The following is a 21,163-nucleotide window of genomic DNA, read 5'->3' on the forward strand; positions in this document are numbered from 1 at the left end:
ATTAAAAGAAACTGAACTCTACAGGCCTATGGTACACTACTTTTTTTTCAATTCCTGTAATTGTCTTGGGATTAAATGAATTGCCACTACTAAAGTAGCAGAGCTTTCTTTGTATAAAATGTCTAACTGCTAGTGTCAAGTCAAGCATCTTAAACATTTATTCAATCAATCAATCAAACATGCTTTTGTATAGCCCTTATTCACTAATCACAATTTGTCTCAAGGTGCGACATCCGCTGCCTTTAACCCTCAACAAGAGTGAGGAAAAACAACCCAAAAGGTCATGTCAGGTTTTGTTTGTTTGTCGTTTCCTATCATGGACCATATATAAAGATGGACGATGGATTTCCACCTCCTCCCATTAAACTGCATTGTTTGGAGCCAGAGTCTGCGCAATAGCGGTTGGGGAATTGGTCGCACGGTCTCTGTGATACAATGCGATCAATCGATCTCGAGTGATAACCTCCTTTTTGTAGCATTAAATAACAAATTGAGGGGGAAAACAGCAACACATTGATGTAGCGAACCTTCTCCTCCTGTTCAAAAAATTCACTTCCTGTGGCGAGTAAAGAAAAAACAACCAAAAAACCCCTTTTAACGGTGCTCGTATTTCCGACAGGCCCTTGAAGGCAGCAGCGCGGCTTCACGCTGCCGTGTGTGCGTGTGCGCGCGCGCCCCCGGTTTATTTTCAGAGCGCTGACGTCACCGCCGCACTCCTCCCATATTGGGGCTCGTCAGACGGCGGCGCGGCCTCCGATTGGCCGGCCGCTGTTGCTGTAGCAGCTGCTGTCGTCACCGAGGAGGGGCGGGGCGAGGAGGGGGAGGGGCCCCCGGTATAAAAGCCCGCTCCCCGGCTGCGGGAGCGTCACTGTGGTGGAGGTCAGTGAAACAAGGGAGGGTCCGTCAGCGGCTACACGGGACCCCCGCCCCCACATCAACCCCTGTATTTACCAACAACACCAGGCGCTGCGTCCCAGCACTGAACCGAGCGATCGGACCGAACAACCCGGCCTCTACCTCGACACATGCCCGGAGACCCCGCGCGTCAGTGACGGATCGGAAGTGGAGCGAAGAAGGAGACGGAGGGAACGCGTGGAAAAACACACACAAACCCCCCCCCACACCCACACCCACCACCACCCAACAACCACCGACAAAAGCGCACGGACGTCGCCGTAGCCTTTCTCAATGCATACCCTTTGTGCCCGGGGAACCATGAAACCAGAGATCAACGCCGCCGTGGGATTTCTGTCGAGATTTCTGCGGGTAAAAGGACACGTAAACGACCGGCAGGTCCAGACGTTCAACCAAAGCCTACACGACATCCTGTCAGGTGAGAAACCAGCGCCCAGCCGCCATCACGTCGTCCACACGTTCATTTTAAGTGTGAGGGTTTTTTTTATTTTAGTTTAAAACAGAAACACGCGTCGATGTGTTGAGGAACGAGGCAGCAGGCGCGTTTCTTTGTTCTCGCTCCTCACGTATCCGCTGCCACCGCGCAGCGCGGTTTGCGCAGGAGGGGGAGAAACAACGTAAACACACAGGACGACTCCGGCCGCTCAGTCGACGATTAAAACATCAGAATCACACATTTAAAAAAAATAAACATTATTAGATGGAAGGTTGAGGTGTGTATGTGTTTGTGGGGGAAGAGGGGGATGCGGGTGGAGAAGGGAACAAGGAAGTGCGCCTCGGTCGATAAGAGAAAGGAGCAAAACAGCCTCCAGTGAGTTAGCTGCTCAATTACGTAATGCGTTCGACGGCCGTAACGAACATGTCAGATTAATTAATTATTATCAACACGAAGGACGCAACCATTTTGTTCTTTCATACACAATTTGACTTGTATTTTTTTTTTTACACAATCCAAAGTCACATCCTGGTGTTTTTAGGATTTATATCACAATTTAAGCTCAGATGTGACATCATCCGTTCAATTAGACAATAACAACACGGACTGGGAATCAAATCCCATTTTCTCATTTATTTTTGTTTTCCCACGTTTACTACCCGTATTCATTCCCGCATTTTTAAGATTCAAACATTGATGTTTTGTTGTTATGGAGGACAGTGTTGCTAAGGGGGTTGTGTCTCCTTCCCTGCTGTAAACACATCTCCGACAGCAGATGACCTACATTTCTTACGTAAGGGCCTCTTGCGTGCAGAAAAACACCGTAGTTTGTTAATAAAGTGTCAAATGAATACAAGTAAACATGCAAAACCATCGACCGAATAAAAGAACTGCAGATATGTAGTATAATAGGTCTCGGAGTGAAATAAAGACATTTCTCTAAGATGAAGGCACTGGTTTCTTTTCTTTACGAGGGAGGTAGAAGGAACAAAGGAATCCTCAAACTAACCGTATATAATAATTGTAAAAAAATTCGTTAAACGGATTAATTACCTGTGCTAAAGGATCCAGGGTTCTGCTTATTATTGTTTGAAAAATAGACGTGGGCGTATATATAATAGACTTTATTGAAACAAACACAGAATATCTGCAAGAGCTCGGTGTGACTGGTGTTTGTAAACAGACAAAAGTTGGGAGTAGAATGGAGTTGGCTGGGAGGCCTGGTTGTGGGGGAGGGGATGTTTTCCACCTATAGGAGGACATTAAAGACGGAGGCAGCACAGCCGGGGAGGAAATGGAGGGGAAATCCACAGAAACAGGCTTCAACAGTCCGACATTTACTGGATATTAACATGAATTAAATCAATATTATTCGGATTATAAGCTTTTATTCATCTTTCAGCTTTTAAGTAACTATCTTTTATTGAAAGCTCATGATAATCTAACAAATGATTAACAGTTTTCCTCCCAAAAGCCAATTTTGACAACAAGATTACTGCATTAAAAACAAATGAGAACGAGGCTTGTTGTTGCTGAACTAGGCCAGAGCCCCTTTGTGCTTGGAAACATCACAGTCACCCACTATTGTGTCTGTGTGTTGAAAGGCCTCGCTCCTCGTGTTTGTGCTGAGCCAAGGGGGGTTTTCAAATGAGTCCCTGTGAACGGATTGAAACCTGCGGTAGTTGCGTAACCGCAGTTAACTGCAATTTGCTGCGTTATCTGACGACTCCCTGAGCAAACGGCTTCAAATGGAAAAGATCCAGCGGCTCGGCCATAAACTGCTCCCGTTACTGCCTTTCTAATGTTCGAGGTCAGCCACGATAAACAGAAAAAAAACATTTCTTGAAAGCTTAAGCTCACATGTCTGCTTACTTTTCAGTTTCCCATATCCGCCCCCTCCTCCTCCCATGTGCCCTCGTTTTTAAGAATAGGCCCCGCTGAGCTGATCCTTTCCCAGCTGCTCCGGGGTTTGTGGGGGTAGCTGCCTTTGTGGCTCAGTCCGAGGCCGAAAGATCATCCAGGCCCTTGTGCTCTTTCACGAGTGCCAGCCCCTCCATTAGCTCGGCAGTGTAGGAGTGAGGGTTATTATCCCACAGATGCATACAGGTGGCCTCCGGGCCCCGAGCTCCCTATTTCGTTTACCCCGGTTTTTCATAAGCCACAATGCAGTCACCGTGAAAGGAAATTCAATATAGATGAGCCTTCTCTGGGTGAACTGTGGACTGTGGGGGTCAGTTTGAACAAAAGATTTAAAACCAAACAGCTGTGCTACACTGGAAAGTTTTAATGCCAGAAGGGACGGATGAGACACATTTCACTTCCTCGTAAAGACCAAAACAGACAGTCAACACTTTAATTTTCCTCGGCATCTTAACCACGGAAATGCCTGAAGTGCAGTGCGAGTGGCGTCACAGTGAATCACTGGTTTCACTGCTCCTCCTAAACTTCCACACAACAAAGACACTGGGTTGGGGGGTGGGGAAACCCGATCGGGTCCCTTTAAGAGGCGGAGCCGTGTGTTTCAGATGGCTGGCCAGGACTTCGACGCTTGCAGTGTTTTTGTTCAGGCGGTCATGGGGGACCTCTTCTGATGACGGGCTCGGGGGGGGGATTGAGCAATCCAGCAGGCCCCTCTTTTTGTCACGTAGGCCCAGGGAGCCGCTGGCCGCCTGTTTATGGCTCCTTATCAGGCCTGTAGCAGGTGGTGGTGTTTTTCCTTTCTTCTGCTTCTGCACACAACGGCTCCCTGTCCTGCAGCGTCCATACGTACACCCGGGTCCTTAGTGAGCTATAGGATATATCTGCCTTTTGTAAAACATAAACAGGGTCATTAGGAAAATATTTACATAGTAAATACAATGATTTATAATAATTTTATTAATATCTTTCTTGTTATATGACTACAGAAACTGCCTCCTGGCTAAAACACACAAGATTAATATCTTCTTTAATATTTGGAAACAACCCAAAGGTACAAGCTCAAACATCAGGCAGTGAATTTAATCTGAGCCTTAAGGTAAACTGTTTAAACTATTACACAATATAATAACACAAGTGTCTACTTCACTTTCAAATAAATGGATTTATAATGTTCCTATTTTGGCTAAATCCTTTTACTGCCATAATGTTTATTGAGTCACATGGAGTTATCTGAACACAAAGTTCCGTCTGTCTACTCGTTTTGACCTTTAGTCTCTACTGCACAGCCACAACTGACACATACTGCACTTAGGAATGTGTGCTTAACTCTCTGGGCCTTTTATCGTTGCATATTACATGATCCTGTCTGCACTGCGTGTCAGAGTCTGATGGTTATCACTCCAAAGCTAAACTTTCGCTTTCCCCTTTCTCTCTTCTCCTTTTTCCGTGCAGAGCAATACAAGCACCACTGGTTCCCAGACAGGCCATGCAAGGGTTCAGGTTACCGCTGCATCCGCATCAACCACAAGATGGATCCCTTGGTGGGGCAGGCGGGCCAGCGCATCGGCCTGACCATCCAGCAACTCTACACGCTGCTGCCCACTGAGCTCACGCTCTGGGTGGACCCCTTCGAGGTGTCCTACCGCATCGGTGAGGATGGCTCCATCTGCGTCCTGTACGAGTCGGTGCCCGGCCCCATGAGCATGGCCCCAATGAGCATGGCCGCCAACTCCCCCTCAGGAAACAACGCGTCGGTGGGCCCGATGGTGGACAGTCACATCAGCTGCAAGGAGGAACTGATGGTGCTGGGCAGAACCAGTCCCTCCAAAGCCTACAGTATGATGACTGTGTCCAGTTAAAGAGGCGCATTGTCACCCCGGCCTACTTATCTTCAGGGTCACGCCATGCCTGGTCAGATCACTTGACCAGATCAGGGTGAGCCTTTTTAAAGCTAAGAATATGAAATGAAATAGTGAAAGAAGAGAAAAGAAAAAGAGAAAAAAAAAGCAGAGGATGTGGCCTATCGTCCAGGTGATGGAAACCTTGTAGGTTTTGATATTTTTTACCCTATCTCCCCCCATTGTCATCTTTTCTGTTGTGTCATTGGATCAGCTGGGCACTCCGTTTTTTCAGGAGAGGCTTTGTGGAAATGGAACTGTTGGGGCAGCTAAAATCAACCATCCAAAACAGGAACCCCCACGGAGACTGGCACCTCCCCTCCCCCCTCCTCCTCGACTGTAAACAACATGGTAATCGGCTCCATCTCAGAAGGGGCGGTCATTGACTTTGCACTTTTCTTACTTGTGGTTACTATGGGTACATGTTCAACACGCCACTGCAAAACACCAAAACCTAAATTGAAGGAGTTTTTACTAGGAACGACCCCCTCGAATTTCAAAATCCCGAGGTTTTTCAATTTGTTTTTTCGTGTGTTTTGGAGGAAGTTGGGGTTCAGGCTGCATCTTCTCACTTTCCGAGCTTGAGATAAAGAAACGCCCCAAATAAGAGCATCTCTATTTTCTACACAAAAAAAAAAACCTTTGGACCACAGGGAGTTTGTTTTCTTTATCTTGTAGCTGGAAAGAGACGCTCAGTCTGTGCTCCTCCTTCAGCCGTCGTCACCAAGCTCCAGAAAACCTTCATCTCAACCGTCTCTCTGCCTGTATGTATGTGCAAGTGGAATGTGTTGGGACACCTGTTACCTATGGATACCAGGGTGGCCTGTTGCACTGTTGCCCTCCCATCGGCCCCGTGTATTTGTAGCTTTCTGGCGGGTGAGGGCCATGGGGGCCGCAGTCTCCTCCCCCTTCCCCCCCATTTAACGAATGTTGTTGAAATTCACAATCAAGTTCCTGTGTTTTTAAATAAATTTGCCCCATCTTTTCCGACCACATTGTCATCTCCTGCATCACCAAAATTTCAAAGTGTAGCAAATAAAGGGGGCGCTGTTTTTAACCCAAATTTCGGTCACGTGGCCCAGTTAGAATTTGACATTGAATGCACTTTGACGTGAGATTGTGTGGGATGTGTACTTTTTAAAGAGAAAATCGCCTGCATTCCATCCATTCGAATGTCGTGTTTTCACGCCGCTTTTATCACCCTCCTCTTCACTTTTAGCCGTTTGTTCATACTGTAGCTCCCATGTCGGGATAGACTGGATGTCTATTAAATCGGGAGTTCGCAACTCTGGATTTCAAAAAAACCTTGTTTTTTTTTTTTAACACTGTATTTGTGTACATTTCAGAGCTGTTGGTTTTTTTAGTTGAAGAGTATTTTTGGTGGTATGTTAGAAACATTCTCTCATCCGTTCATATGGCACTGTTTGCTCTGGCAGGATGCAGAGCTAAGCTGCCCCCCCCTCCTCTCGAACACACACAGATGGTGATTTGTGTTAGTCTGAAAGGTCTGGACTAAGTGATGACTGTGTGAGACTTTGGCCAAAAGGAGGTCTGCAGCGCCGACTGTTCAGAGATTAATTTTGACTTGAATTTTAAAAACAACACCGGGCCTTGTCAGCCTTCTCTTTTAATTTGCGTTGGGTATTTCCAAGGGAGAGACTTCCTTTTGTGTGCATTGCCTTATGGGGACCTCATTGTCATGAATTGTGAGCCATTTGTTAGTTTAAACTAGAACATCGGGCCTATGTGAGCCAGCCTGGTGCGTTGCGCTGCCCGGACCCTCTCACTGGAGGCGTCCTCTTTCCATTTCGGCAGCTTCAAATTTACACCCCCCTCACCCCTTTGTGTCGGGGGGGGTTAGAGTGCCTCAAGTGCCACATATCACCCCTCAGCTCAGACCTCCTGTTCAGGCAAAAGCAAGCAAGCCAGCATGCTGCTAGCTGACCCCCTGTGGACGCAGGTAGACTTAATGTGACACATATCATCATCCATTACTGTGGGGAACTGGGTAAGGAGGGCAGGGCCGGGGAGCTGGCGTGAGAGAGGGGGGGCCCAGGGCCGGACACTTTTTGTCCAGGGCAGCTAAAATCCCTCCAGCCCCCTCTCTGGACTTTATTGAGCATCCAGCATCCCCCACCCTGACCAGAAGCCCTCGACCCTCCCCTCAACAGTGATGGATAAAAACCAGCATACGCTGCACTAGGGGGGCTAGTGAGTGACGAGGAAACTTGGATCAAAGATGAAGAATTGAGGGTACCGGGCCGTTTTCTGTTTTCATCTCAGCGGATTGTGCTGCACTTGATTACTGAGTTTGAGTAGCAACTGTTTACACACATATGTGAGGATGTGATGGCTGTCTGACGTATCCCGACTTAGCTTCAGGTTCTGAGGAGGAGTGGTTCTAACGGCGGGGCCGAACAGCCGCGGGGGTGGCTATCGGTGCCGCTCGGCCCGTTACCACCGGCCAAATCTGTCACGGCACGCTGGTTCACCGCTCATCGTCAGACCTATGGGTGTTTAAGCTCCCTAAGCCTGAGAGGATCATGGGTAATAGAGCTATAGCCTTTGATGCACTGCAACCCCCTACCCCCCCCCTGCTCTCTGCTGATACTCCCTTCAGCAATCTGTGAAAAGCAGTGGTTCCATGTTGGCCAGATGGAGAGGAGTCCACTGGGAAAGGAGCCCAGAGCTTTGGTTTCCATGGTGAACACCAATTTTAAAATCACCCTGCTCCATTACAGCATTTTTATGTCAGGTGACAAAGTTGTTTTTGAGATTGGTCTATATTTCGGACAGGGGATGATCATCTCGTCTCACTTCTCTCTAGATGTATTTTATGGTCACACTGGTGGATTTTGTCATCCTGCCATCCCCATCTCCTTCTCTTTATCCTCTTTTTTAATTTTTTTTTTTAAAAAGAGGATTTTTAGTCTGGTGATCTAACCTACTTTTAACCGACCTTTTCTTTAGAGCGGAACATTTTTCACAAAGTTAAGCCCCAAATCCCCTTCGACACCTTCCCAACTGTACTACCATCATCCAAAATGGGTTTTAAGTGCTCGGTGATATAATTTCAATGGCACCCGTTCAGCTTGTGCACACATAGGTTACAGAATCGTCGTCAGAGTGCTTTGAGTAGTCAGAGGTAAAATAGCACATAAAATGCACTAAATATGTCAAGTTGAAGTTGTGTGACATTTTTTTTGAGACGCGAGAAGTCTCTCCTGGAATGTATTGCCAAACTCAGGCCTCGGACATTCAATAAATACCCTTATGGAAAAGTCGTGCATGTTAAGACATGAAGCAGGAAGGGAACAGCAGTTTTGTTGTTGTTGTTGTCGTCAATATCGTCATCGATTTAGTTGAATTATTGCCACTTTCACATTTAAGGTGTTTTGCATATTGTAGAATGTATTGTAACTGTACAACAAATGGTAGAGTACATAACATTACACATGGGAAGTGCCAATAATTGCTATCCTGAAGTGTTTTTAGGTGTTTTCCTTTTTTGTATTTCATCTTTTAACATGGATGACGCTTTTTTTCGTAAGTGAAGCCATTTGTGATGGGAGTGTTGGCAAGGACCAAAGTTGTTTTGGTAAAAAATATTAGTTTCCATGATCTGTAAGTGTAGACGTATCCTTTGTTTTTTTTGTTTTTTTTCTGGATTCTCTTTTCCTATTTCAGTTATTTCCTCTCTTTTTTTTTTTCTATTTACGTACAAAACCAGAAAATAGACAAAAAAAATCTGAGCTTACCCAAGAAGAAAAGCTGTCTATCTTGTGATCTCATGTCAGTACATCTTTATTGTGTTCAGTTTTTCTTTTCCTTGGGTATGTTGTGATGAACTGCTGTAAATTTGTACAGTTCATGTAAATTGATTGTGCGGAAGTTGTACAGATTTCTATATTTTGGAAGAAAAAGTTTTTTTTTCTCTGTAATAAAAGATTTCCTATCTTGGCATCATACTCCCCTTTTGAGATGTGTGATTATTTACCCAGAAAACATTATATTAAAGTTGGAGTATTTATTTATTCAGTCTAAGAAGTATATCTTGTATATAACAAGCTGCACAAACGCTGATGTTGTGTCCCAGATTGGAATTTGACCTCCCGGTCTCTGAGCTGTCTGAGCAAACAACGCTGCAGAGGAGATCACGTCAGCAACTCTCCTGTCTCTAAACATTTGTTCCTCTCTTGTGACACTGAACTACACTCTTGGTAAAGCCATTTCTAGGTCACACAAACTAAAAGCACATCATCCTTCCACTCCAGCTCTCTACTTAATTTGATTAAAAATGAACCGTGATTAATTGCCGTCACAATTTTATATTTAAAACATGCAAATGGCTGAAATCTGCTTCACTGGACGTCTGTGAGCAAATGTTGATGCAGTTCCGTCTTTTGGGAGAAACTGCTTCACTATTCAAATCCTCATGCACACCATGTTGGACACTTGGAATAAATCTCCGTGTTCCATTTTCCATCCAAATGGATCCGGCCGTCCTTCCTCTTATGAAATGATAGGATGTGACAGATGGTACAGAGGATTTTTTTTTATTATCAGAAATTTGGAGGGGAGAAAAAAGTGCCAACTCGACCAGGGCCCTGAAATGCACGATGCTGCTGTGCCCGAACCAGCTGACTCTGCAAAACCCATTCTGGATCTCCCAGGTTGCTTAGCAGCAGGAGGCAAAAGGAAAACATTTGGCTCATTTTGACAAAGGAGGGAGCGAGGAGAGCCGGCTTAACGGGAGCCGAGGGCACCGAGAGGGAAGGTGACCGGGCTTGAGTTGAGCTCTACCTCTCCAAACACTGGCTACCACGAGGCCTGGCCAGCTGGGGTGTGTGGGTATTGTAGTTTTAAATGACTGGAGGCCGTCAGCGTGGCACAGCATGTGAGGTTTCAGCCACGTTTGAGGCTTGTCTCCTCTTTTTCCACTGCAAAACGTTTCTGTTCGATCTCGGTGTGGAAGCAGGTCACAGATTCCCGGGGTGTGTCTGACTAAACGGCGCAGTGTGGTTTGTTTTGCTAGAAAATACGATCTTGGGGGGGGAAGTGAATTGCAGTGCTCCAGATTTAACCCGGTTTTGCAATCCTCCTCGTACGGGGGTGTTGCAATGACTCATTTGAGCAAGATGTTTTGACACGTTTTTCGTTACAGAGGTTGTGTTAAAACATTTCACTTTGACTTTACATCTGAAAGCAGAAACAGAGTTTTTCCCAATTTTGGCCATAAACGTTTAAAACAGACTCACATTAAATTTAAATTAGCTTCAGGCAGCTTAAACTATAAAGATTTAACTTTTGCATCATATACTGTACATTAAGAGGTATATTAATAGTTTATTACAACACTAAATCTATCACTCTTCAAATTTTATTGCAACATATGTCATCAAGTTGTCGTCTAAGAATTGCACCGGAGTTTCAGTTCTACACTGATGAAACGTCGGTGTAATATCCCCACTCATGGCAGCAGAGGTCACGCTGTAGAGACGCTCTGACGAGGCACAAGGTTCCAGAGGGTGCGGCTGATTAAAGATAAGGAGAATTCTCAGTGAGGTTACTTGAGGCCAATGCTACGATACAGCGCTGGCGTGGAATGGCAACAAGGTCAGGTCGGGTCAGTGTGTGTAAAGATATTCAGCTCAACATTTTGTTTGTGAGCAACATTACACAAAGACAACTTGAGGGATTTCCACGAAACTTGGTGGAAGGATGAAGAACCCATTGAGTTTTGTTGCAGATCCGGGAATTTAGTTTTTCACTTTCTATAACATCGCGAGACAGGGTGTTTATCAACATTTTCCTAGGGAATAATTCATGGCTTGTGATTTCAAAAATCCGACATCTTTAGGGGACTGATATCTATGATTGTGTGATAGTTGGTGTAGCTTGATTAGATTTAATCGGACTGTCGATGAGGCTTGAGCTCTACTAAGTTCCAGTCTAGTTTGTTGTTTTATTGAGACAAAGCGCAGACCTCCTGTCAGTGTACTCTGGGTACTGTAGCAGACGCCTGTCCTTGGAGTCTGTGCCAACATTCATACGTTGTGTACAAGCAATATGCTGCTGTCGGAGAACAAAGGCTTGGTGAGTGACAGTGTGAGCTTGTGTGTCTGCTAACGGGGGGGCCGACATCTGGGACCCACTTTATTGCCAGTAAGATGACAGGGTAGCTCCCCTGCAGTGAGTGCACGCGTGTGTGTGTGTGTGTGTTGATGTTCGTCTGGTTAAAGGACAAAAGCTACGCCGCAGCTGCATAAGTCGTGCAAGCTTTTTTGCAAATGTGCATCACACTGTGAGCCTTGTGTGTATTTAGGGTACAAAGTCAGGTGCAGGGGTAGAGAGCGCTGCCAGGCACAAAGAAACCTGGGTTTATTAATTTTTGTATTTAATCAAGAGCTATCACCATTTGTGAAAACAGAAAAAAATAGAATTGAACTGAGTAGATCCTCCACCAAGGCCCAATAGTCCCCTTATGAAATGACATAAATATTCAATAGATTCGAGCCTAACTGCTCACTCCCATGAACATCTGTCTCTAAATATGCACGATTTTTTTCCCATCAAGATCCATGAATTATTCCCCTGAGAAATTCGTTTTTACAATGTGATTTTTTTAAATTCCTGGATCGGCCCCTTTGTCCAGATCCGTGCCAAAATCTGACGGCTTCTTCCGAGGCCCAAACCTCACCCTTTCACCGAGCGTCAATCAAATCGGTCGTGTTGTTTCTGCTTAATCCTGCCAAACAGACAAACAGCAATAAACACATGAAAATCAACAACAGGAGCGTTCACTGTAAGTCTCCTTCACAAAGCTCTTATCAAATGTGTCCATGTCCAAATATTTGATGATCTGTGTAAAACCGCAGCTGTGCAGGGGACGTGTTTTTTTCCACTGGCTGTCCAGTGTGTCAGCCTCGCTGTGCTCCCTCTGAGTGTGTGTGCGTCATTCAAAAGGCCAAGGACGAGCTGATTCCCCTTTGAAACAGATCCCTGCCTTGCCCATGTGGGTCTTCCCCCCGGGTACAGAGACGACACCAGCTATCTCTCCACTTCCCCTCGGGGCACTGTTCATCCTCTGAGCCGACATCTGCTCTGCCTCCGTCGCACACGCCCTTCCCACCAGCGTCCAAACAGGGACAATGAACCAAATCACAGGACTGTGGGGACAAAGACTTCCAGCTCGGGGCCCCGCCACGTCACTAACACCGACTGAGGGAGGAGTCTCTAGGGAAGAGGTTAGTATACAGTTGGATAACATGATCCTAAATCATAGATGGAGGTGTGAATACGTTGCTTTTGTGCTAATAACAAATAGTTGTGACGAGTGTGTGTATGTTGTATTTGCATGTGTGTGTGTGGACATGTGCTAGAGTGCACGTGTGTCTCTCTACGTTTCCTGTGATTGAGTTTGAGACTTTGCTCCAAAGGTCAAGTCCTGGTTGGTGAGAAATCTGTCTTCCTACTGGCAATAACTACGATCAGGTCTTTTTATGGCCACTGTGAGAAAGCTGCAAAGTCAGAGCGTGTGATTTGATCTGTATCTTCATGCTGTATCGTTAGCAGCCCTCGACTTCCTCATACCTCCTCTGCTTTCCTTCAGCAAAAATAACCTAAGCTCATTGCTCTCCCTCTCTCCCTCTCTCCCTCTCTCCCTCTCTCTGGTGTTTTCTGGGGGGAAAAGAGAGAGGACATAACCTCTCGTCCGCCCCTCCTCTCCCACCACCTCGCCCTCTGTCTATCTTTATCCCTCCTTCTCCAGACCGCCGTGTCACCAGTCGGCTCACACTCACACGGCAGAGGAATTCATTCCCGGGTCTGGCATCAGGCCTTATTGGGGTAAGGTGAGGGGTCTCGGGGGGAGTCATGTGATCGAGTGTGTGTCTGGCAGCACAGCGATCTTGTGTTTTCAGAGCTTATGTGTGTGTGACTCAGGAAGTAGAGAGAAGGGAAATTCCAAAGTGAAAGGTATGAAATCTGGAAGTAAAAATCCAGAGAGAGGACAGATGAAGTTCCAAGGCCTGAATTGGCTCTTTTAGTCGAATCATTAGTACCAAATATTTTGTAGCAATTATCAATTTTCATCAAATTAAAAAACTAGCAGCTCTTAATGAGCATTTCAGCATGAACCACCCAGACCCTGAGTGTAATACTCTGTTGTGTATGTGGCTTCAGCATTTATTTAACAGTTGAATTTTGGATTATAAATTAGTTTATGATAATTTCAGCATCTGTCAATTCAAACAACAAACCATTTTGAACTCTTCATGGGATTATTCATGTTTTAATCAGCCTAAAATTATATGAAAACACTGTGAGCCGCAGTTGAAATAATTGAAATTAACTCTAATAAAGTACCTAAAGCACTAATTGTTCTCTGTTTCGGTTGTTGGGCCTCAGAACGAGCTGTAAACAGAAACTCGTTATCACCTCATGCGGCGGCCATATTGCAAATTCAGCAGATGCGAAGCAACACTGGTTTCTAACTTGGAGTCGTGTTTCCAAGTTTCTGACAAATGTAAATCCAACATCTCAGTCTCACTCTGTTTTGGTTTCAACCGACTCCTGAGAGAGAAGTCTGGCTCGTCGGCTGCTAAATGCTTCACTGTGTTCACTGGCACGTTGCTAACGGGGCCTGACTGCTGTCTGCTGCTGGACAGGAAGTGCACGTTGAGTTAGTGTGACAGAACATACATTGTTCAATCTGTAAATCTAAAACAATGAGGTCAAAGAGAAGAGACTAATATTTCCATAACACCAAACATTTGCTGGTTTTATGAACACGGGTAAACCTGCCAATAAGGTGATTGACTCCTTTCCCAGAGCCAGTAGGAGGAGTTTCCCCGTTCTTTCCCCCACTGAGTCATGTTTGATGTCATGAAACTGAGAAGATCTCAGCTCGCTGTCTTGTCAGTTGCATCTTGCACGATACAAAGAAAAAATCGGTGTTGCACGATGTTCCCAATTGTTTTTTTGATCTTGCCAACTGACAAAAGCCAGATGATGATGAGTGTTCTTTTTAATAAGTGGCTTAAGGCTACTTCCACACTATGATGTTTTTGTTTTAATACGCATCACTAACGCAACACATTCATAATAAAACAGTGCTTAAAAACAAAAAGCATGTTAGTGTGGATGTGGCCTAAAATGCTAACTAAGCCTAATGGAACCTGTGGATTCATTGAGTTCTTCTCTTTCCGTTTACTATTTCTCAGCGAGGCTGCCATTCAGAAAACTTTGAAATGGGAATTTTACAGTTGGAAAAAATCTGGAAGCACCACTTCTAATAATCGATAATTAAATTACGGTCATGTTTTTCGAGTCTGTCCCCGCATTACGTGTCTGCCGCAGCCAACGAGCCCAGCATCCTAATGATAACCCAACAGGCCAACCGCCGCTGATGTCTTCATCCCTTTGTGTTCTCCCACATATGGTTATCTGAAAGTCAGCGGTGAGACATGGAGGCAGCGTATTCCTGTGGTCGGCCTCTCCCAATCAGTAGGCAACGCTCTCAACCACTCAGACGGAGAGAAAGAGAGAGGAACCAGCCGCCTAAATATAGCTTTGCCTTGGGGCTCAGCGAGAGGTTCTCTGCGTGAGCTCCGGCCACACACACCGAGGTGCGAGTGTGTGTACATGCATGTGTACAAACACAGATTTATTTAGTTTGAACCCTCCATGTAAGCAAGGACAAAGGCACTGACACTCATACAGCTCTGTCTGGTGTGCAGACAGTTAATTCACGTAAACACTGTGGGAAGGCTGTGCTCACTTCAATAAACAAACATGCACACGTACGACTTGGATTTAAGGTCACTTGCATCACTGGCCGACGACTTTCTGCTGACTGGAGGAGAAAATCCCCCGGCGAGCAGCGTTATGAAAGCAGCCATTTCCCAAACACCACAAGACAAGGTTTCACAAACTCTCGCACTTCTTCTTAAACTTGCTTTCGACTTCCAGCTTTTTTTCCACATCATTTACTGCGGATCCTTTTCTGAACGCTGTGAAATGTGATGTTGATCACCAGGGCTGAGGTTTAATTGATTGAAAATAAAACTTCAGCAGCAGAAGAGGAAACAAAAGGCGGCTTTACATCTTCGCACCCTCCAGCACGTGCTCATTTAAAGCCCCCGCTGCTTGTAAACACGACGCCGCTCGCTTATAACATGAAAGCACATGACGGCTTTGTTTCTCTGCGCTTTGGTTGTGTTTTCTGAGAAACTGACAGGAAAGAGACAAGTGAACACAACACCTCAGCTGTTTCCTGTTTGTGTTGATGGGGAGAGGTAATTTGCTTTGCAAGGGGCCGCACCGAGGGATGCAGAGATGCAACAGGGAGATAAAGGAGGTGATTTGGCGAAGGGAATCATGAATTAGGTCATATGAGAGATAAGAAACGGATAAAACGTATCGTGTGAATGAGACAAAGAGTTCAGAGGAAGAGACGAGTTTGATTGAGAGCTGTGGAAATGTACTGAGAGAGCACGACAGAAAACAGCTGACAGGAAATTCTGCACCTCTGCTTCTCCACCGCTGTGATCACAGCTGTGTAACAACACACACACACACACACACACACACACACACACACACACACACACACACACACACACACATATATTTATATATTTACCCTCTGAAAAGATTTTTATCAGTGATTAAATTTCCAAAGTTTGTTGTTACTGAATAATCATCACCAGCACGAGAGTTAAAATAGAAACCTTTCCCAGCTCCGACGACGGCAACACCTAAAACATTCAGGACTTAATTTGTTTATCCCAAACATTACTAAGTTGAACTGCTCCACGCTGAGTAAGTTCGTGTCCCTGGGTGATATCCCGGCTCCTGTGGCTCTGAGATATCTATGATAAAGCAGCAGCAAAGCATTTAACGTGCAAAAACAGCTGTGACCTACATACGACTGGCAGCTTAATGAGTAACAGTAGCTAAGTAATTTCCCTACGGGACTAATACGTTACTCATTACCCACATACCACCTCTCCATGAAAGATACACAACATGGAAATGGATAAATAATTAAGTTTATGCATTGTAACCCAAATCTTATGAGCACAGGTATCGCTCTGTGATGGACGCAATGGAGTTTTTTGGAGTCTGACTGAGAGTTCGAGGACACTGCACACCCAACTGTAACCTGCAGCTACTGGACGGCTCTAGCTGTCAATCACACGGTATCCACTGCCCAAAGCATACCGTGATTCATCGTCTATTTTATTCTAAATGGGACCATAATTTACTAAATGAACATCATGCTGTATTGACGAAGACTTGAAACGAGAGATTGAGACCATGAGCTCTTAATGAAAATGTTTACTGACGTTATAAATAAAGGAAGAAGTGGGCTCACCCCCTGTTGGTTATTTGAGAAAATGCAGGTTTCAGAGATTTCCATAATAGAGTGCGTCCTGGGCCACAATTTTTCTGTCCGAACCCGACCCAAGACCGATGTTTTTGCCGATTACAGACACGTGTATTATTGTATATATTATATAATTCTAAACAGTAGAAATACAGTCTGAATCAGGCCTTGGCCACAGAGTTATTGTGCAACTGTCGAATCATTTCTGGAAATAACCACTTAAATTCTACCGGCTGGTAGTTACCCATGTAGCTCGGGTTGTGGATTGATGAAACTCTAATGTTGAGTCTCAGCTTTTCCGGGCGAATGATGAAAAACGTCATATATGGGAAATTACTGTGAGTAATGAAAGCCAGTGGAACCGGATCTAATAGAGAAGTGGAGTGGGACTCAGGAACAGCCGATCCCCATACACCCTCTCTGTGTGTGTGTGTGTGTGTGTGTGTGTGTGTGTGTGTGTGTGTGTGTGTGTGTGTGTGTGTGTGTGTGTAGGATATACCTCTAGGATATCTTTCAGCTATATAAGGGACAGCACAGACTGGGATACGGAGAGTGGGCTAATAGAGAGAAGGTTTTAAGTGTGTCATGGGATGTAGATAGGAGGAGGTATATTTCATGTTGCTGTAAACAGTCGTTTCTCCTCTTCTCCTCCTGCTATTTTGGACCTTCAGCTCCGGTCGTAAACCATTTGCGACATTGCCACGGAGCCTTCCAGAGGTGTAGGGCCAGGAGACGGTCGGAGCCGTCGGAGGAGACTGGCTGCAAATCAGAGAAAGTGAAAAAGGTGGGAAAAGGTGTGGGAGAGAAGTCACAGATAATGGATTTTAGTTTTTATTCATTTTTGCAGTTCCAACGATTGAAGACACCCACTCTTCACTGATGTGCATGGATGAGGAGAATCCATTATCCCTTATTGATTTCACCTGCTAATTCATATCACAGAGGGGGGTGTGCAGACAAATATCCCATCTACACTTCTGCGAAAATATCTCCGTCCAGACAAGGACACAAAAATGGCTTCAAACACCACAAATGCTTAAACATGCTGGGACAGTAGGAGGCGATAAAATCGACATCAATCGAATAAAAAACGTCCAAACTCAGAGGAAAAAGTTTGTTGTGTTGAGAGGGCCTAAAATATCGAGAAGATGTCCCGCCCTGAAAATCTTGGAGCTATCTAATGAACAATTTACCTTTTTGTGTCGAGTCTGTATCAAAGAGGCAAAAATGATGATCCTATTTATTAATAATTGAAGGTAATCATGTGTTTTGTGCTGTATGCATTTTTATGTTGAACAACCAGCTGTGAGAGCTGAGTGAAGCTTTGTAATAACTTCGGTCTATACTTATATTTTGTACGTATGGTGCCAGTCACTTCACGTTTCTGCCGGCTGTCAACACAACCCAAAAAGAGAGCGTGACAACAGATGCGGGAGTTTGGAGAAGTGGGTGATTGATACACGGAGATATGGACACTACATCAGTCACTGGAGGGTGAAGGAGGACACACACACACACACACATTCTCCACCGCCCCCATCGCAGCTGTTGGCGTGTGGGTTAGATATGTGCTCTGACCCGTCGGCCTTGATCGGGACCAGTTCTTGTAGGACTTAGTGCAGGCTCGGCTGGAATGGGTTGGACCCATGCCACGCATTCCAGTGCCGCCGTGCGCTCTCCGTTGGCCTACTTGTGTCAGAGGGGAAATGGACGGACGGTACACCCACACAGTCAGACTCAACCACACCACACCACACAACTCACACACACACACACACACGCACACACGCGAATACTCTGCAGAGGAGGAAGCCATCTTGCTGTCTCTCGCTTAGAGTGTAAATAAAGAGCGACGCACATGCACACGGGCACGGGCATGCCCACACCGCATGCACTCACATGAGGCTTCGCTCTGAAAAAAACAGGCTGATACAGTTTGAGTTGTACAAACAAATTGTACGTGCGGGCACACATGCACACAGCACAGACACGTAGACATGAAAGTATACAGTATATAGGAACTTTGTATACGCTGCACTCTCCTATAAGATAAGTAAACACTAACAGGGTGCTTCGACTCTCCTATATCACAGCTGACATGAAAGCACCGTTGAGAGAGAGCGTGGGTAGACGGACTCGACTCTTAATACCTCTCATAAGGGAAACATCTGCTGCCCCTCACATCCTTCTTCCTTTTTAATCTCCCTCCATGTTTCTCCCGCACCCCTCTCCTCACCCTCTCTCTGTGAAGTTGTTTCTCTCATCTTGTTCCCTCTCTTCTCTCTGTGAGCCCCCAGCTTTTTTTTTTTTTTTACTCCTTCGATGACTCTCCACCACAGCTGGGGTTGTTTTTGAACCGTCGAGTGCATCGGGGGCCAGGCGAAAACAACTGGGCAGCGTTTCTGTGAAAAGCCACTCTCCACTCCCTGCACAGAGCTTCCTCGCATATTTCCACTTTTTTTGGGGGTCATGACTATGCACAGTTGGCTAAAACAGCTGTGGTTCAAATCCTACATCCGGCCATATACTTTGCGTTTGCCAAAACCCAGAATTCCAGCGTTGCACCAAATCACACGACAACAAATTTAGGTTTTCTTGGAATTGTCGGAGTGCTGACATGGCAACAAGCTGCTGGACAAATTAAGTTTGAATCACATCATCTTGTCTATTTCTGCCATGAAATACAGCTCTTAAAGTATCCGAGCCAAGTCTTCAGTTTTGTGCTTTACTGTAGAAGCTCCTCTCTCAGTTCGTTCCTCCTCCTCTTCCTCCTTCCTCTATTATGAGGATTAAAATGGAATTGTACACTGTGTACATGCACCATGTAAACTGCAGTGGCGTGCTGCAACATGAAAGCAGCCTTTGATTGTGACTGCATGCGCCTGGCCTACTTTTTGATTCCATTAAATTATTGGGTGGGTGGGAGCAATACGGCTGCGCTGTCTTTTAAGTATTAGCAAACTGGATGTCGGATGGTGCATATAAGTGTGTATTGTGTGTGTGTGTGTGTGTGTGTGTGTGTTGTCCACATGTGTGTAAGTCAGAGCAAACAGAAGCAGTGATTTGTTGTTTATTTGTGTTTGATCATAGGACTTTGTGTGTGTGTGTGCAATTGTATAATATGTGTTTATAATGGATATAAGTATTAACGTACTCCTCGTGAATCACAGTGTCATGGTACATTGACATATTTGTATATACAATATATATTATTGATTCACATTCAGGTGACATCATTATTTTTTTGCTCTTCTCCGTCAAACTGATCTGTAGCGTCCGTTTCATGCTGCGTGTGAATCACTATCATACTGTAGCATCTGATACCTACAGACTAAAGACACAAAAAGCAGCTGTTGGTGAAAGGCTGATGAAGTGGATGAATGACCGGATGACAAGATGGTCACTGTGCTGCTTCTGTGAGACGACAGTGAAAAACAAAGCTCAGAGCAAGGACATGGCACCAGACAAAACAGGACGATGACTCATCATGCAAACAGTGAAGTATTAGAAAGAACAGGGAGAAGTTGTTAGAAGCAGTGAGACCTGGAGGGACATGTGATGCATGAGGACGCATCTCAGATCCGATCACAAGTGGTCACGGGACGTATTCTATTGCCAGGTGTGAACTGACATAAGAACAGTGCGGCCGTGCCTGTAGATTTGTTGTTGTACTTCATGCGTTATTTGCAACAGCAATAGCCGTTCATTTCATTTGCATCGGGAGAGAACTTCTTTGTTTGCATCTTTCCACTGGTGCAGCCAACACTCTTGGCAAGTATGCAAATGTATTCCACACACAGGATATGATGCATGAAACAAATAGGTGGCTTGTTTCACACTGGCTAGTGGCTAACTGGTCAATCCGGTTGATTGGACCCACTGGATATTTGGAGATGTGTTAATGTCGAGATCTAATCTAAATTGTGTTTTTTTGAATATTCAAAATCTGACAGTCAGGCACATTACACTTCTTTGCATATTACTGCCACCAGCTGCCAATCCCTTGAATAGATCAGTATAAACAAAATATGGATTTACCCATAAAAAACTGTGCTCTCTAATCCCAGAGGGTATCTTCAATTCATGGGCGTGTATAACTAAAGCAGTCTTAGTTCTGCAATACACATCTACCAAGACAGATTCTGAGTCTTAAATATCAGGAATACGTTTAGAGCCTCGGAAAGTCTGGAAAATGTTCTGAAATTTGGGTTCTGGACATTTTACTGGAGATTCATTGTCCATCCTTGTAGACGTCTTGTCGAGAGCAACTTGAGGAAAACGTCAAGAAATGAAGAGAAAGATGAGAAACAGTAACTCTAGAGTTGTGATTAGTTTTTTCTTGTGTCTGAATCACATTCTCTTCTCTCTGCCTGCATGCATTGGTGCCTGTCTGCCAGGGGAGATCCGACGTGACTGAGAGCACGATTGTCTGCAAACATTTATTGCCTCACACAATGAGCTTGCGTGAGTAAGAGTTGCAGTGCACGTAGTAAGTATCACATTTGAACTGTGTGTATTTTTCTCCCTGGGAATTAGCGATCCAAACTTTTGATTAACCATCATGGAACAAACCTACTAAACTGATTTCCACTGAAAGGAGTG

At 45.1% G+C, this 21,163-nt stretch overlaps 1 protein-coding gene across 1 annotated transcript; it reads left to right on the forward strand.

Moving 5' to 3' along the window:
* The first annotated feature begins 863 nt into the window (after positions 1 to 863).
* btg1 (B-cell translocation gene 1, anti-proliferative) lies at positions 864 to 9,137 on the forward strand. The gene is made up of 2 exons (XM_035147767.2): positions 864 to 1,333; positions 4,724 to 9,137. The coding sequence occupies exons 1-2, from the start codon at positions 1,189 to 1,191 to the stop codon at positions 5,128 to 5,130; spliced, it is 552 nt and encodes a 183-aa protein (XP_035003658.1). The 5' UTR covers positions 864 to 1,188; the 3' UTR covers positions 5,131 to 9,137.
* Positions 9,138 to 21,163: the final 12,026 nt, after the last annotated feature.

This window comes from Hippoglossus stenolepis, chromosome 22, assembly GCF_022539355.2.
Source record: "Hippoglossus stenolepis isolate QCI-W04-F060 chromosome 22, HSTE1.2, whole genome shotgun sequence".
Taxonomy (NCBI): Eukaryota; Metazoa; Chordata; class Actinopteri; order Pleuronectiformes; family Pleuronectidae; genus Hippoglossus; species Hippoglossus stenolepis.

Bases quoted from the DNA above. Each gene is read 5' to 3' on its own strand.
- btg1 (XM_035147767.2), top strand. From the start codon at position 1,189: ATGCATACCCTTTGTGCCCGGGGAACCATGAAACCAGAGATCAACGCC. The intron at 1,334-4,723 runs GTGAGAAACCAG...TTTTCCGTGCAG, and splicing joins CCTACACGACATCCTGTCAG to AGCAATACAAGCACCACTGG.